General features: G+C 43.2%; 1 protein-coding gene across 1 annotated transcript in view; it reads left to right on the top strand.

Moving 5' to 3' along the window:
• The window catches only part of LAMA1 (laminin, alpha 1), a gene marked incomplete at its 3' end in the record, with an annotated part of 154155 nt that overhangs the window by 95104 nt on the left and 42250 nt on the right, over nt 1-16801 (top strand). The window contains exons 18-26 of the mRNA XM_014540244.1: nt 5427-5554; nt 6945-7031; nt 7684-7895; nt 11478-11584; nt 11889-12069; nt 12654-12790; nt 13694-13930; nt 14919-15062; nt 15568-15747. Coding sequence (XP_014395730.1) covers nt 5427-5554; nt 6945-7031; nt 7684-7895; nt 11478-11584; nt 11889-12069; nt 12654-12790; nt 13694-13930; nt 14919-15062; nt 15568-15747 — 1413 coding nt within the window. The remainder of the gene's footprint in view (nt 1-5426; nt 5555-6944; nt 7032-7683; nt 7896-11477; nt 11585-11888; nt 12070-12653; nt 12791-13693; nt 13931-14918; nt 15063-15567; nt 15748-16801) is intronic.

The raw sequence follows: 16801 nt of genomic DNA, 5'->3' as shown, positions 1-16801 counted from the left end.
ATTGTTCTTTATTCTGTAAGTACAGCATTCATTCTGTTCTTTGTTCATGTCTTTGTTCTCTAAGTAGAGTGTCCATAGAACTGTGTGAAATGATGGCTTACACACAGGCTCAGTCCTCTGGGCTGTTTCCTCAGGCGCGCAGCTTCCCACAGCTGGATGAGGTTGTTGCTTTGAAACGTCTCTCCCTTTGCCAGTGGGGTGTGCAAGGCCAGCCTGGCAGAGGCTTTTGGCAGCATCTGGGGTGGTCGGCAGGTCGTGGCCCTGCCACCTATGGCTCCAGGTGCAGGTAGGCTGAAGAATATCTGCACATGCTTGCATTAATATGTATTTACAAAAACGTGCACTCGCATTTAAGTGGAAATGCCAACAGCAACTGCCCTTAAAGCTCTATCACCACAAATGGTAATTTTTATAGTTTGAAATCTTTGGAAATAATTTTAGATTTACAAAAGGGTTACCAAAGTAGAGTTCCTGTATAAGCGTCACCCTACTTTCCCTAACACTCACATCTTGAATCACCTAGTAGCTATCAAAACTAAGAAATTAACACTGGCACAGTCTCATCAACTAAACTGCAGACTGCACTCAGATTCCGTCAGTTTTCTATTCCTGTCCTTTCTCCTTTCAAACCCAGGACCCCAGTGATCATGCAGTGAGCAGAAGCTATCAAAACTAAGAAATTAACACTGGCACAGTCTCGTCAACTGAACTGCAGGCTGCACTCAGATTCCGTCAGTTTTCCATTCCTGTCCTTTCTCCTTTCAAACCCAGGACCCCACACTGCACAAGCTGCATTTTATGCTCCTCTCTTTGCAAGGCAAAGAAACTGGCTTCTCTGGGACAAGAACACTGCACGCGGTGCTCTTGTCTCCTTTAACCCGTGACAGCGTCTATTCTCTCCTTGTCTTTATGGTGGTGGCACTTTTGAAGAGCGCTGGGCCTTCTGTGGAATGTCCCTCCACTGGGCTGGGCTGTTTTCTCACGATTAGGTGGAGGTTATGGATTTGGGGCAGGTAGATATGGAGGTGGTGTATCCCCAGTGTCCCCGGTTTTGTCACTATCCTCTTCCTGGGGCTGTTAGCCAAGGTCACTTGAATAAGGTGGTGTCTGCCAGGATTGTCCAGTGTAAAGTTATTTTCCTTTTTAAAATAAGTAATGTTTGAAGAAGCAAAAATAATAAAAAATTAGATATTTAAGGAATATCAAACTTGGTAGCATCATTTCCCTGTTTAATCTAACTTGGCTTTATTCTGTTCTGTTTTTAAAAGAAACCTTTAATTCTGCCTTTTGTGTAGCTGTGTATAGCCCTTGGCCTTGTACATAGCTCTCTAGCTTTCAGAAATTAACCTTTTATTTATGGTTTATTAGAGAGAAGTTTCCATTTTTCCTTAGTGTTCCTATTCTTTAAGACTTGATCACTTGAAGAACAGTTTTAGGTTACAGCAAAATAGGAAGGTATAGAGATTTCCTATATATGTCCTGCCCTCACACATGTACATTCTCCCCCATAGTCAGCACCTCCCACAAGAGGGGTGCATTTTGTTACAATCGATGAACCCACACTGACACATCATGATCACCCCAAATCCATAGTTTACCTCAGCCTTTATTCTTTTCTCTGAGTTCTCCCTGTTCTTGTCCCAGAGAAGCCAGTTTCTTTGCCTTGCAAAGAGAGGAGCATAAAATGCAGCTGTGCACGTCTTGGGCCCTGATGTCTTTCCTTTCCAATCAAGAGAAGATGTTTTACTTCCCTAGTTTCATGAGTCTTCCATCCTTCGCATACCAGATCCACCAACAGAGATGGTCATGTAGGGGGATGGTGGCACACACCTGAGAAAACACTGAAGCAAACCCTTGGAAGGTTCTTTAAAAGAGCTACAAAACAGTTTTCCCAAAGAGAAAGAAGACCCAATATGGCCCTTTGAGCAAAGAGAACATATCACAGGCATGTTGCAATTGGACATAATCAAATGTATTTTAATGAAACTAGTTATTTTGTGTAAGCATGTAATTGTTTATCAAGGCCAGTTGCATTTTTAATTTATTTCTACTGATTATCAAAACCAAGGGGGGTGGGGAGAATGAAAAGAGTCTAAGACGTTGCTATTAAAATATCACCTGAGGACCAGCAGCATAGGTGTCATCTGGGAGCCTTTTTAGAAATGCAGAATCTCAGGCCCCTCTCAGACCTCTGGAGTCAGAATCAATAACTCAGGTGATTTGGGTACACGGTCAAGTTTAGAAGCTCTGGTCTAGGGTAACCTTAAATTAAATTCATGAAACCCTGGTACAAAAGGATGTAATACAAATGTTTATAGTCCCCAATGAAATTTACTCTCTGGGAAAACTTTCACCAACCTTGGGAATCATAGAAAAGGATATAGTTAGAAACTGGGCATATTATTTAAATTGTTGGATGGAGAACATGTTTGTAAATTAGTGGCTTTAGGAGGAGGGCTATAAAAGGAAATGGAGCAGGGTGGACACCAGGGGAGAGGACATGAGAGGAGAGGACTTACAGGTAGGTGATTACAGCCAGGGGTAGGTAGAGGTCAGAGGAGAAAGCTCCGGGTGACACCTGCACAGGGATGAGGCCGATGGGGCACCCGGGGAGGAAAGAATGTGCAGAGCAGGGTCAGGGTTCCCTAGAGCCATACAACTGCCTCCTCAGCCAGTATGACCATCTCCTTTCTCCTGTGCACCTCCTGCACACCTAACTCAGAGTGATTTTACTTTTTAAAGAGATGTTTTCAATGAAAATGTCTTTTGTATTTATTCATTTTTTTCCCATTTGTGATGCTCTTTGCTCCTTGATGTAAATCCAGATTTCATCTGGATCTGTTTCTGCCACCTGAAGAACTATTTCAGCATTTCTCCCCTGCAATCTGATGGCTGACAGATTCTCTTATCTTTTGTTTATCTGAAAAAGGATTTCTTTTACCTTCACTGTTGAAATATGTCTTTACACATTTTTCTTTCAGTGCTTGAAAGTTGTTCCATTTGCTTATGGCTTGCGGTGTTTCAAATGGAAAGTCGAGTGCAGTTCTTATCTGTATGACGCTCTGCGTGCTGTGTCTTTTTTCTCTGCCTGCTTTTCAGATTTTTCTCCTGGTGATGGATTACATTTTCTTCTTCTATTCATATTTAGTAGTTTTAATTCCCCATTTTTACAAAAATACTGTATTTGGAAATTATTTCAAATTTATGCAAATATTGTAGGAATAGAAGAGTACTTAGAATATCCACCACTTACCCAGATTCACCTACTGTTCATAGTTTTCCCTGTTTATTATTCTCATTATTTACGTATCTAATCATGATTTTTTAAAACTACCTGCCAATAAGTTGCATACATTATGTCCATTTATCTTTAAATATTTCAGTATGTATGTCCTGAGAAGTATATGCTGTTATGTAATCTTAGCACAGTTATTAACTGCAATAAATTTAACATGAATACTCTAATATTTTTCTAATTTACCGTCTATTTTTCAACGTTGTCAACCGACTCAATTATGTCTTTTACTAGAGGCCCAGTGCATCCATGCACTGGTGGTGTCCCTCCGCCTGGCCTGCGGGGATCAGGCCGAAACCAGCTCTCTGACATCCCCGGAGGGATCCCGGATTGTGAGAGGGCAGTTCTTGGCTGATGCACCTTGGAATCGGGCTCCCTCCTCTCTGGTTCTGGGTGCGTCACCCGAGAACCTCAGTTGCCAAGTCACCTCAGCTCAGCAGCTCCTGCATTGAGTGTCTTCCCCCTGGTGGTCAGTGCACATGATAGCTGCCAGTCAAAGCATCTGCCCTTGGTGGTCAATGCATGTCATAGCTACCGGTCAGATGGTTGAACAGTGGCTTAGGCTTTTATATATATAGATAGCATTTTCCCCCTCCATTACAGAACCCCATCTAGGATTGGATATTTTATTTTATTGTCATGTCTCTTTAGTCTCCTTTACTCCTAAATATTTGCACAGCATTTCTTTGTCTTTAATGGCATTGGCATCTTGAAGGATATAATAATTTTCCAAAAAATAGAATGTCGCTCCTTTGGGGCTCTTCTCTTATTTTCCTGTGAATAGATTCGTGTTATACTTTTCCAGCCAGAATACTTCATTAGTGTGTCCTTCTCAGAACATGGCATGTTGGAGCCCACCATGTCCACCCTCTCACTGGTGGTGTTTATTCTGATCGCACAGGCTGGGTGTTGGTCCACTATGTATTTACTGTTCTTTTCTTTTATAATTAATCAGCAGTTTGAGGGGGACACTTTAAGACCATGCAAGTATCCTATTATCAAACTTCCCCTTAGATTTTGCAGTCATTGAGGATTCTTGCCCAACCAGTACCCACTACAATGTCTGTAAAAGGAGGGCTCTCCACCTCCAGCCCTTCCCCCATGCTTGTCGGTTGGCAGGAAGCATTCTTCCACAAGCAAAAACCCTCTCTCCTCCCCACATCTTTATTGGTTTACCTACTTGCTTTCTGTCTGAATTCATGAATTCCAAATTCTCCCAGATTTGGGCAGTGTGAGCATATCCAGTAGTTTTGGATTGTGTGATGAATATCGTTCAGTGAATGTTATTATATTGTTGAGTTTTTAGATTCTGTTGCTTTTGTTTTAAAGAACTTGGGAATTTGTTTTGGTAGACAGGTAAGTTCCTGCATGTCAGCATGATTGTTTCAAGGCTTGTAATAAAAACTTCGTGGGGGCGGTTCTGGTATAGGCTTTACTCTGTGGCAGGGTTAGCACTACTAGGAACTAATTTTACGTCTGGGGTCTCTACTGAGTGTGCTGGGTGTTTACTGGGGTCTCCCACACAGACTGCTTAGAATTCTAATGTCTTGTGAGTTCTGAATTTTTCAGCTTATGGGTTACCTGTCTTTCTTTGACCTCAAGGAGTGGTATTCTTCGCACAAGCAGCTTAGTACTCAGTAGCTATTTGAAGGGGTCTCCCAAGTAGATTTCTGGAGCTCTTGCTCTAAGAAGCCCAAATTCGTCCTTCCTAAACTCTGACCCTCCTACCCCACCCCCGTGCTGCTTGGTAAGTGTCTCCAGGCAGAAAGACATGCGGTTGCAGGACTCATCCCAATGTCTTTGTTCTCTCGGAATCACAGACCTGCACCCTCTGTTGCCCGGCACCTGAGAACAGTTGCATTGTAGATCTGTCCCAGTTTTCTAATTGTTTCCTGCAGAAAGACAACAGAGTACCAGTTACACTGATGTGGCTGGAAATGAAAGCTCTTACGCTTCCATTTATACCCATTAAAATTTTTATTGTTAATCTGTCAGCAGGCAACCCCTCCTCATATAACAGTTTTTAGCATTTTATCTTTTTTTTTTCATTGTACTTCAAGTTGTTTTTGATGGATCTGAGAATCTTCTACAGAACCTAGAGTTGAGCTGTCTTTTCCTGCATGTGTCCTAGGCGTGTGAGCACAGCACCACCGGGGACCACTGTGAGCAGTGCCTGCCTGGCTTCTACGGGCGGCCTGCCCGAGGGACTCCTGGGGACTGCCAACCTTGTGCCTGCCCCCTCGCCTCAGCCTCCAACAAGTAAGCTGGCACCTGACATGGCCAGAATTTCCATCCAGATGTGTGCTGATAGCTTCAGAGCAGTACTGTGTGTGCAATGAGTGTGGATTTTGCCCAGTGGTCATTAATTAGGATTTAAAAATGGAGGAATGGATTCTCTTTTTGAAAAAAAAGTTTGGTTTCTTAATTTATGCAAAGAAAGTTGTGTGATTGCAAGGACATTTGCATACTTTGTTTCCCTTTTGGTCTAAACTTGGTCATCAATTCTTTCATAAAGTGTATGCTGTATGCCTACCACTGGGCTAGGAGGTATAGGGGATACAGAGATGAATTAAACATGTTCCTGGGCTTTAAAAATTTTTGATATAATGATCAAAATATTCAGCTCATTGAGAATGGGCAGATTTCATTTAATTTATTAAAAATATTTATTGTACACCTACGATATACTGGGTATTGTGGTAGGTACTCTGAGTATCAAACTGTTCCGTGTGGCTGCCCGCCCCCAGAATCTACAGTGTGGTCATGTCCACTGTACGGTGGGAATTGTCCAGGAACGATTCTGAGGAAGCTCTTGATCTGAGTCTTGAAGGCTGAGAAGGAATTTGAAGGCAGCAGAGAAGGGCATCCCAGGCAGGAACTGAGTGTGGGCAGTGGCAGCATCAGCAGATCCGTCTGAGGAATGAGGAATGCAGGTGGTCGGAGCACAGGCACGAGGGCAGGTGGAAGAGACAGTCAGGTGCAAGGCCTTGCACATCATGCTGGGCTGTGCTTCCTGCAGGCCAGTGGTCTGAAAGCCCCCCTCTCCCTCACTGGTTTACCCATTAGAACTTCCTCCACCCACATCCAGAAATTCCCCCATGGGGATTTTTATTTGAAACTCCAGTGTGTAAAACAGATACAATCAGGGCTACTGGGATGAAATTGTGAGGGACTCTTATCCACCCCTATACCCGCCTTCACAAGCCTCCCCAAGACTCAGGACTAGTTTGAAGGGACCTGGGTCAGCAGAGGGGTCCTTTGGGAAATGTGATCACTGAAGTGTGTAAGCCAGCTCACTCTTGGCCTGTGTGGACTGAGCTCTGAGGCAGGCAGACCACGCCAGGGAACCCAGAGGAGAGGAACTCAGAGCAGGCCTCCTGGAGGAGGTGACAGCTGAGCGTTGGGGTTTAACTGGGTGAATCCAGGCAGAGAGGGCGAGAAGTGCACTCTGGGTTGAGGGATGAGCAGGTGTGAGGATCTGGTGCCCATAGGCTTGACTGTGAGACCAGGGGCCTTGGGATCTGGGCTAAATTTTGAGGACTCAATTAAAGTTTATAAGGACAGGAGTGGTAGAAATTAAGCACTTAAACTATTTAGAAATTCTACACAATCCACTGGAAAATTGCATTCACTTCTAATGTGTTGACAGTTTCAGCCCCACGTGCCACCTGGACGATGGAGATGAAGTGGTGTGTGACCAGTGTGCCCGGGGATACTCAGGGACTTGGTGCGAGAGGTACACTGTATCGCTCAACTGTTTCCAAAAGTTGCATTGAAAATTTCTTTTAATATAGTTTCTGTGTGTTTATTGTTAAATGTGTAGTTAAGTGTGGTTTTAGAGTTTTGGTATGTAATTGTCATTTCATGTAATCATAGAGAAAAGCCAGTATATCGACTAAAAATTAATGTTGAAACCTCCTGGGAATTTTTTGAGCTCCTTGAGCTAATCTGAGTTCTCATGAATAACAATGGGAACCACTGAGGGGTCAGTATTTACTGTTCACACATTTAAAGATCCCATTACCCTGAATAATTCCATGGGGGTGGTGGTGTAATTAATAGCTGTCTTCTGGAGCTTGAAGGTCAATGTTGTCTGTTCCCACCTGTAAGTCTCGGTGCAGAGTCTGGTTACAGTCCGTAGGAGAGGGTGACATCCCTGAGTGCTGGGGCCAGGCGCACATTCCCTTGGATTTATGGCTCATTTTGGAGCCATAAATGAGTGAAGGAAATCTGTGAATGCCTGAATTTGGAGTTGCATTCCTTTCACAGTAAATCTTATGTAACAGGAATCAGTCTGCTTGATTAACCATTCAGAGAACCCCTGGATGGTGGGGTAATGTCAAGAGAAATGGAATTTATTTGGATCCCTCTTTTGATGTTTTATGCAGATGCGCAGACGGTTACTACGGAAACCCAACAGTGCCCGGGGAATCCTGTGTTCCCTGCAACTGCAGCGGGAATGTCGACCCCTTGGAGGCCGGGCACTGTGACTCCGTCACTGGAGAATGTCTGCGGTGCGTTGGGAACACGGATGGCGCCCACTGTGAGAGGTGTGCTGACGGGTTCTACGGAGATGCTGTGACTGCTAAAAATTGCCGAGGTGAGTGTCTGGGCCGTGAAGTCAGTCCATTACTCATGACTCTGTGAAGTCTCCATCCATTTACTTACAGGTGTCAAAAAGTGCTGAGGTAGCTTTATCTGCGTGGTTCTTGTGTTAATGCTGGATATAGACCTAATACTTGAACCGTCCTTATGGTAGTTTGATCAGTTACTCCACTTGAAGGTCAGATGGCCTGGAAAAGATGCATGCTTCCGGGTGAGGAGAAAGTGGGAGTTTACAAAGTGCTGGACACCACTCCCAGGGACTGAGATGAAGCAGGAGTGATGCTCAAAGCCTGTCATGTTTGTGAGGGAGATGCTAAGGGGTTTCATGAAGCAGATGGGATTTCCAGCTGTGGCGTGGGAAGTAGGGAGACGCTAGCCCTGGAAACTGGCATGTCTTAGCGGTCTGTGCCTGACCCAGCCATCCCACATTGCCCTGCAGGGTTCTGCTTAGGTCCTTGAAATTATGGATCAGGTAGAATCACTCATTGAGGAAAAGTAGATTTTCCTGTGTCCCGAATGACAGAATTAAAGCCCAAAAGCCAAGACAGCTCTCAGATTTTTATTTTTTGCACAGTTCTTGAAAGAGTGAAAGATCTAAAATGGCAATTATAAAATTTTTTTGGATAATTTTTCTATAAATGCGGAAGGCCTACTATGCTATTACAATGTAGAGACACAAGATGGTGCTAGAGATACAGAAAAATATTTTTATAGGCACACATCCACAGAACAACAAGGTTTTATAGCCCTGGACCAATCAACCTGATCTTCAGCAGTGTGGCCACCTTCATAGCTTACCATATGATTGTTTATCAAATCAATCTAATCATATAGATACATTGATAACTTGTATTTTTATAAAGCTTCAAAGTTTATGGAATGCTTTTACAGTTCTCATGTTGTTTCTTTTCATCTTGGTCATTTATTAAGTATCTATTACTTCCCAGGCACTTTTTATTTCCTGCATTTCTAAGTACTGTGATAGGAGCTGGGAATTTATGATTCAAGTCTCTTGGGGAGCTACACATGATGGTGTAGAGAAGCACCTATGGGGCGCTCTTAGGCTTTAGAGTCTGACTAATGTAGGGTAGAGTCCAGGGTTGATTACTGACCAACTGAATAGCCTCAGGCAAATGTGTTAACTTCTCTGAGCCACTATTTTCTTATACACAAAATGGACGTAAACATATATATTATATATATATATATATACATATATATATGTGTATATATATATATATATTAAGATCTTTCTGAGAAGTCAAAGGGATAACAAATTTGAAATTCTAGACATTAAATAAATGATAGCTATTATAATTGGCAACTATTTTAAATTAGCATTATTTATAACATGAACAATTTTTAAATTAATAATTGGTATTATAATTGTTATAGAAGGATGTAGAAGTTGTGTGACCTTTGGCAAGTTCCATATCTTTCTAAGGTTTAGATTTCATGTGGAAAATTATAGTGCTTTCCTCCTCAGTTTGTTACAAAGGTTTAATGAAATATTGCCTGGAATCTGACAGGCACAAACTGACTGGCACATAGTGTGATAAACATGATTTGTTATCATCATCATCAATGTTTTGTGATGCTCATACTCAGAGTGAACTTTGAATTTTCCCCAGAGGAAGGGGAAGCAGTGTGTGAGACACAGAGGGGGAGGCACAGAGGGAAAAACAGGGAGAAACCAACGAGTGGGTGTCCAGAAACCTTGCTAAGAAAGGTTCAAAAGAGAGAGTGGTCAGAGGGTCCCAGCCCGAAGAAAGGTACGGCAAAATGAAGACTGAGAATCTACTCACTGAACTTTCACTTGGGAAGTCCCTGGAGGCTTTGGGAGGAGTTGTTTTAGCAGATAAGGTGCCGGGACAGAGCCTGCGCAGAAGAAGGGAGGGAGAGGATAGGCATCAGGGAGATGGAACCTTGGAGAGAAAGTTAAGGGAGTGTGTGTGTGTGTGTGTGTGTGTGTGTGTGTGTGTGTGTGTGGTGTTTTCAGTGGGACACCGTTGAGGATGGTTGGACGCTGAGGAATGTTTAAAATACAGGTTTTATTATTATTTAGGTATGGCAAGGCCAGCAGATCTGAGACAACTAGCATTGAGAACATAGTTTGTTACTCACAGAGGCCAGCATGGGGGTTGCCATGTGGGAAGCACCCCAGTTGGTCAGGAGGGGACATGTGGGCTAGAGCCTTTCATGTGGTTTCCACAGGAGGAAAGGACAGGGCAGGGTAAACAGGTTTAGAGTTGGTTGGTTTCAATGATTTCAGCAGGCTTTGGGGCACAGGGGCTATCTCAGGCATGGCCCTAGGGTGATTAGGGCAGGTGGATAGTGGGATGTGAGAGCCCAAATGAACCTGAGCCCAGTAATGAAGGCAGTGTGGGCTCTGGATTGGCTGGCATGAATGTGGAAGGTGCTGTAGCTGTTTACTGTCTCTAGGAATTGACAAGCCCTTGGGAGGGACAGTCTCTCCAGAGTCTGCAAGGTCCCAGAAGGGAAAGCAGCAGAAATGCAGGAAATAAAAAGGCATGTTTAATAGAAAGAGTTAGTGGCATGTTCACAGTTTGGCTACAGGAATGGACAGAGCAGGAATGGGGCCCACAGCACTTCACAGGCCTCCCAGGAGCTGCTAGCATCCCACTTACACCAGAGCAAACCTCCAGTGACAGGGGGGCCCGGTGGTTGGCCATAGTCAGTCAAGGAGCCAAATCCCACCTTCCTCTGACCTCCCGCCTTCCAACTCCCATGTCTCAGGGCTCTGCCTCCCACTGCAGTGTGCTGCCACATGGGTGTGCCTGCGCTTAAGATGTTCCCAGTTTTTCTTTTCTTCTTCACATCACTGTACCATATGACAGAGGTGGTGCATTTGCTGAATCCAAGTATTCATAAATAGTACATGTCCCTGGGATATTTTGTCAGTGAGCTTATCAAACATTTTAAGTAAAGAGCATATTGAGAGCTGTGGAATGAATATCAATTAAACATTTCATGGACCCATTAAATTGCATCACTTTAAAAAGGTGGGGATTTTTGTAGCTGTCTCATCAACATTGCAATTGTAGATAAGATGGAAAAGTCTGACCTGAAGGTAAGTATATTAGAACTACAAATGACCCATGAGTTAGAACAGGGAAATATTTTTCATTAAATTATGGAATATCATATTTATCTAGATTGGCATATCTGAGCTTTAAAATAGATATAATTAGAATGAGAGCAAATGGTTAAGTTGATTTTGAAATTTTCATTGCATATTTTTTAATGAAACTTTGTGGATATACATTAGTGGTTCATTTTTAAAATTTCAAAGAATTGATGAAATTGGTCAAGTTAGTTTGCTAATTATTATCTTAATAGCTTCAGTAGTTTTTTTCTCTGTCATGATTTCTTCTACCAACCCTATTTTTGCTTACTCTTCAGAAAAATACTAAATATTTAAAGTTATTGCAAAGTAATATATGTATTTTTTTTAAGTTTTGTGACCTGAAATGAGAATGTTTACAAATTTTCCTGTGGGAACTGTGGGATCTTACTGTAACCGTGCGGGAATGAGCAGTGTGTTTGTGTGCGCCAGCCTGCGAATGCCATGGGAAGGGCTCCCTCTCTGACGTCTGCCATCCTGAGACTGGGCTGTGCAGCTGCAGAGCACGTGTGACCGGACAGCAGTGTGACCAGTGCTTGGTAAGATGCCTGCCGGTCATTGCATGCAATTAGAGTATCTGTCAGCGTGTCTATAGTTAACACCTTGACCTTGGTTCAAACACAGTGAATCCGTGACTGCTGGTTAGAGCTAAGGCCCCAACATGACTGGTTGTGCTGTGCATCCCTATCTAGGGAGGGTGTATACAGTTTACAAAAGAATGAGGTCACGACACTTTATGATTCTATGAAACATGCTATGTTTGATTTGGAAAACATTCTAATACTGTCAGTCACTTGTTAAAACGTGTTTTGCCTCCACATTTCTGCCCCTTCTGTGAAACAGCATGGCTATTACGGGCTGGACACGGGGCTCGGCTGCCTGCCCTGTAACTGCAGCCCGTCAGGCTCCCTGTCGGATGCCTGCACGGAGGAAGGCCAGTGTCACTGTGTGCCGGGCGTAGCTGGGAAACGGTGCGACAGGTGTGCGCGTGGCTTCTATGCATTCCAGGACGGTGGCTGTACACGTAAGCTTTTGAATTCATTGAGAGAGTATCGTATTCCCCAGACTTTTCTTTGGACCCTTCTTCGACTCCTAAGTCTGTGAAGTGCCTATACTCTTTCTCTTTTGAACATGTAGGATTTCATACCTCTTCTCTGTTCACCTATTCTGGGTACATCCATAACCTTTGGTCAGGTTCTACTAATTGTGTGAGCTTAGATTAATTACTTAGCTTGGCTTAGCTTTCGTTTCCTCCTTTGTAAAATGGAGAAGCTAAGTATAGTCTCCATCCAGGAGTTATTTTTAAAGTTGTACATAGTCTGTAACACAGCATTTGGCATACAGAACATGCTTGCTAAATACTAGCTCTATCTTCCCCCTCACCCCCCTCCCACCCTGGTCCAGTCTTTTCTTTCTCCTACTGTGTCCTGATTACATGTCCTCCAGCAGCATCTCCTGACTGGAAGGATCCACCACTTCCCGGGAGACACAAAGGGGTCTTGGGAATCATGTGGTCTCTTTTGGATTATTAATACAAGGGAGTAACTTGTAGCACCAGCTCTTACCCTTTCAGTTGCCCTGAAACATCACCATCTGTCTTTGCCGTAGCCTGTGACTGCGCTCACACTCAGAATACATGTGACCCAGAATCAGGGGAGTGTGTCTGCCCTCCTCACACTCGAGGCGTGAGATGTGAAGAATGTGAGGACGGATACTGGGGCTATGACCTGGAGCTCGGATGCCAGGTGTGTGCTCATACCTCTGCATCTTCTTACCTGAGAACTACTTTGCTGTAGCAAGTTTCATTCCTCTTCTTTTATCTATTAGCTTGATTTTTCACCTGTGGAATAGCTATATTTAAAATCCAATGTGGATTATAGGAATCAAAGTGAAAAAAGCTGCACCCTTAAAATACATTATTCTAAATTTTCTTCAAGAATCTAGCTGTGGGATTGATGGCTAAAAGATCAAAAATTTAGTTTAGTGCCTTTAAAATATACTCTGCAATGTATGCTACCTTTCAGGATAAGGGCATAACTCACTTTACTGGGGGGCTTATGTCTAGTCTTCCAGGTTTCCAATTTGCTTTTTGAAAAAAATATATATTTTTATTGATTTCAGAGAGGAAGGGAAAGGGAGAGAGAGGTAGAAACATCAATGATGAGAGAATCATCGATCAGCTGCCTCCTGCATGCCCCACACTGGGGATCGAGTCCACTACCCAGGCAATCGAACCATGACATCCTGGTTCATAGGTTAGCACTCAACCCTGAGCTATGCTGGCTGGGCAGGGTTCCAATTTTCTATGTAACTTTCTTCAGTTAAACTTAGATATAGTTTGTGTTTTGAAAATAGAAAAATCACTTGGCTTCTAAAAGAATGTTGCTGAACTGCTTGGACGTATTAAGCAGATTGAATTTCTGGTCACAGCCTTGGTCCCATGTGCCTGTGCCACAAAAATGCACAGATGTCCAGCAATGCAGTCCCTGCCTCCTGCTGGCATGTGGGGAAGTGAATCCATGTGGCAACACCGAGAGGGACCATTCATTTGTATGATTTCCCCACATTTAGTGTTTTCCTGTAATCCCAGTGTGTGCACATGAAAATGTAGAAGCTGCCTTTTTATTTATTTAAGCTTTTTCTCTCAGGCCTGCAATTGCAGTAGTGAAGGGTCAGCCAGTCATCACTGCGAGGTGCTCACTGGCCATTGCCAGTGTAAGCCTGTCTTTGGTGGGCCGAGCTGCCATCAGTGCGCCCTGGGTTTCCGAGACTTTCCAGACTGTGTGGCCTGTGACTGTGACCTGAGAGGGACCGTGGTGGACACCTGTGATGAGGAACAGGGTCTGTGCAGCTGTGCACAGGGAACTGGTACCTGCTCTTGCAAGGTATGGGTCCTTGGCACCCCACTTTCTTCCTCTCTCTCACTCCTCATTATGACTTTTGGGCTTTTAACTAAGCACTAGGCTTTAGGCTTCTCCTAATGAGTCCACGCTACCTTCTAGGTCTGAGTAAGTCTGTGTATACTCTTCTAGAACTATGAATGATTCCTTAAATGGGCTCTTTACTGATTATTACAAATCAGACGATAAAACTGATTTGAGAAACACTGAGTTTTCTATCATGTGCTTCAGTTGGCCGAGTAGCTGATTTGTCTTGGACATACAGGTAAAATAGATACACAGGGTTAAGAAGACTTGTGATTTTAGAGCTGGTAAGTAATTAATTCTTTGCATGTGCTAGAAGACTAAAGGGAATTCGTGTTTCTTATTTTCCCAGGAGGTAAGATTTCAACCTCATGCTTAATTCCACGTATTTCCATTAGTTTTCCCATAGAGCTTTGTTATAAGGAGGTCATTGGCCACCTTCTCTGGTCCTTCTCTGGGTCTGGTGTGATGGAAGCCAAACGGTAGTGGTGATTAGTGACTGGGGATGAGGCAGGGAAAACTCATATACGTACTGTGGCCAGGGAGTAATGGAAACATCCGTGAATACCTTTGGCTTCCCTATTCATGACAGCAGTTCTCATTATACATGGTCTGAATAGGCGGGACCTGGTTCATGCTTCTCCACCATGACCCATCATCAGAGTCACCCGGGACCTCCAGAAGGATTCTGGGTCCCCTCCAGGATGCTCTCATCAGGGATTCTGTATTTTTCTAAAGTGTCCAAGACGATTCTGGTCATCAGCTATGTTTGGAAGTCACTGATTGAGTTTTTGAGAGAACTAATCCTCAGCGAGGTTAAGGAACAGATAGTTCAGAGATGTTTGTTGATCCAAAATTATTTAGATGATTTGGTTTATTTCATGTCTGTTTCTTTAGAAATCATATATTTTTTCAGGTAAAAATGAATCTAATATTTCTTCCCCTTTAGGAAAATGTCCTTGGCCTTCAATGCAACGAGTGTCGGGCCGGTACCTTTGCTCTCCATGCTGACAACCCTCAGGGCTGCATCCCGTGCTTCTGCTCTGGGCTGTCACAGCTCTGCTCGGAGCTGGAGGGTTATGTGAGGACACCGGTGAGTTAGGCATGCAGTTAACATGTTCTGTTTTTAAGCCTGAACCCTTGGGATTCGGGTGGGGCTAAGGACAAAGTTCAAGTTCTTACATTAAATTTTGCTTTTATGGCATCAGAAACACTGAGACACTAATTTGGGTTTCTTATGAATCAGAATTCTGCTTCTGCTGTCCAAAGACATATATGGAGCTGGAACTTAAAGCATTCTGTGTTGCTCCTTAGCTGATCTATCAAAAGCTTTAGTTGGAGAGGAGAGAAACTGCAACATCTCAAAGGTCTCTGTATAACTGAGCATTGTCCCCACATAGCAACAGTTTGACCCTAAATGCTTAAAACACTTTCTGGTAATTTTAATCCAGAAGTTTAAGATTAAAGGAAAAGTCTTCATTATTCGGGTTTTAATAATGAAGCTATCATGTCTGGGAAATAGTGGTAGAATCTGACAAATCAAAGGTATGGAGTTAAGTCGTGTTCTCAAGTGCATTTTCCCTCCCTTCCATGACTAGATAACGCTGGGCTCAGATCAGCCTCTTCTGCGAGTGGTTTCTCAGAGTAACCTCCGGGGCACAACCCAGGGGGTGTATTACCAGGCCCCTGACGTGCTCCTGGACGCTGTGACGGTCAGGCGGCACGTCCACGCAGAGCCGTTTTACTGGCGGCTGCCAGAGCAGTTCCAGGGAGACCAGGTGAGGCCCACACCCAGCCGAGAGCCGTGCATGTTTCCGGGGATACCGGTGTCATTTGAATCGCTGCAGACTGTGCCGGCCTCTCCTTCACTGAAGAGGTTATTAATTTCCTCTTCCAAGTGGGGATGGAAAAGTCTAACACTTATACAAATCCTCCTAACTGTATGGGTTAATTTTCTAGTCTTTTAAAAATTCAAATCATAATCTCTTTTTCTTTTAAAGCAGTCATTCAAAAAATATTTATTGTTTTTACTGATATAAGCTCAGTACAAGCCTGGCTGCTATGCCTACAAGGTCTTTCTCAGAAATCGTCCAGTTTGGGGAAAAGAACATTGAAGGCATCACTTGCATTTTTGTTTATATAAACATTGGAATCTGTATGTGAATTCACCCTGATGGTTAAAATGTGCAAATATACACCCAGTGAGCCTACAGAGATAGGTAATTTGTAATTCAAAGGAGCTTGAAAATAATTGGGACCATTGCTACGTTGATTGTTATTTTGGAACTTACCGTTGTCAGTGTCATCAAGAGGATGCTGTGGGAGGTGATAGATGTGATTGTGATGGGGGTGATGGTTTCACAGGTGTATACTTATCCCCAAACTCATCAAGTTATAGACATTAAATATATACGGCTTTTTACAGCCAATTGTGCCTCAATAAAGTGGTTAAAAAAACAACTGTACTATAGTCCACATATGAGTGTAGAAGGGGTGAAGGGAGGGTGAAGTGGGTAAAGGGGTCAAATATTATATAGTAAAGGAAGGAAGCTAGCCTTTGGGTGGGGGCACACAAAAGCATGCACAGTTGTTGAATTATAATGTTGACACCTGAAAATTATATAATGTTATTAACCAGTGTTACCCCAATAAACTTAATTTTTTAAAACTTTATAAAAATCACTTAACAAAGAAAGGACTATAGCTTAAGTGAACTTAATCTGTAATTAAGTAGAATTAGAGGGAAGCAAATTCTAGACAGCATAGTCTACCCAGGTGATGTATTTTTAAGATGCAAGATTTCTAAATGGCAGCAGGCTTGTAATGAAATAT

The sequence above is a fragment of the Myotis brandtii genome, unplaced genomic scaffold, assembly GCF_000412655.1.
Source record: "Myotis brandtii unplaced genomic scaffold, ASM41265v1 scaffold240, whole genome shotgun sequence".
NCBI lineage: Eukaryota > Metazoa > Chordata > Mammalia > Chiroptera > Vespertilionidae > Myotis > Myotis brandtii.
Note: the sequence above shows the minus strand (reverse complement) of the source record. Positions and strands in the feature narration are given on the sequence as shown.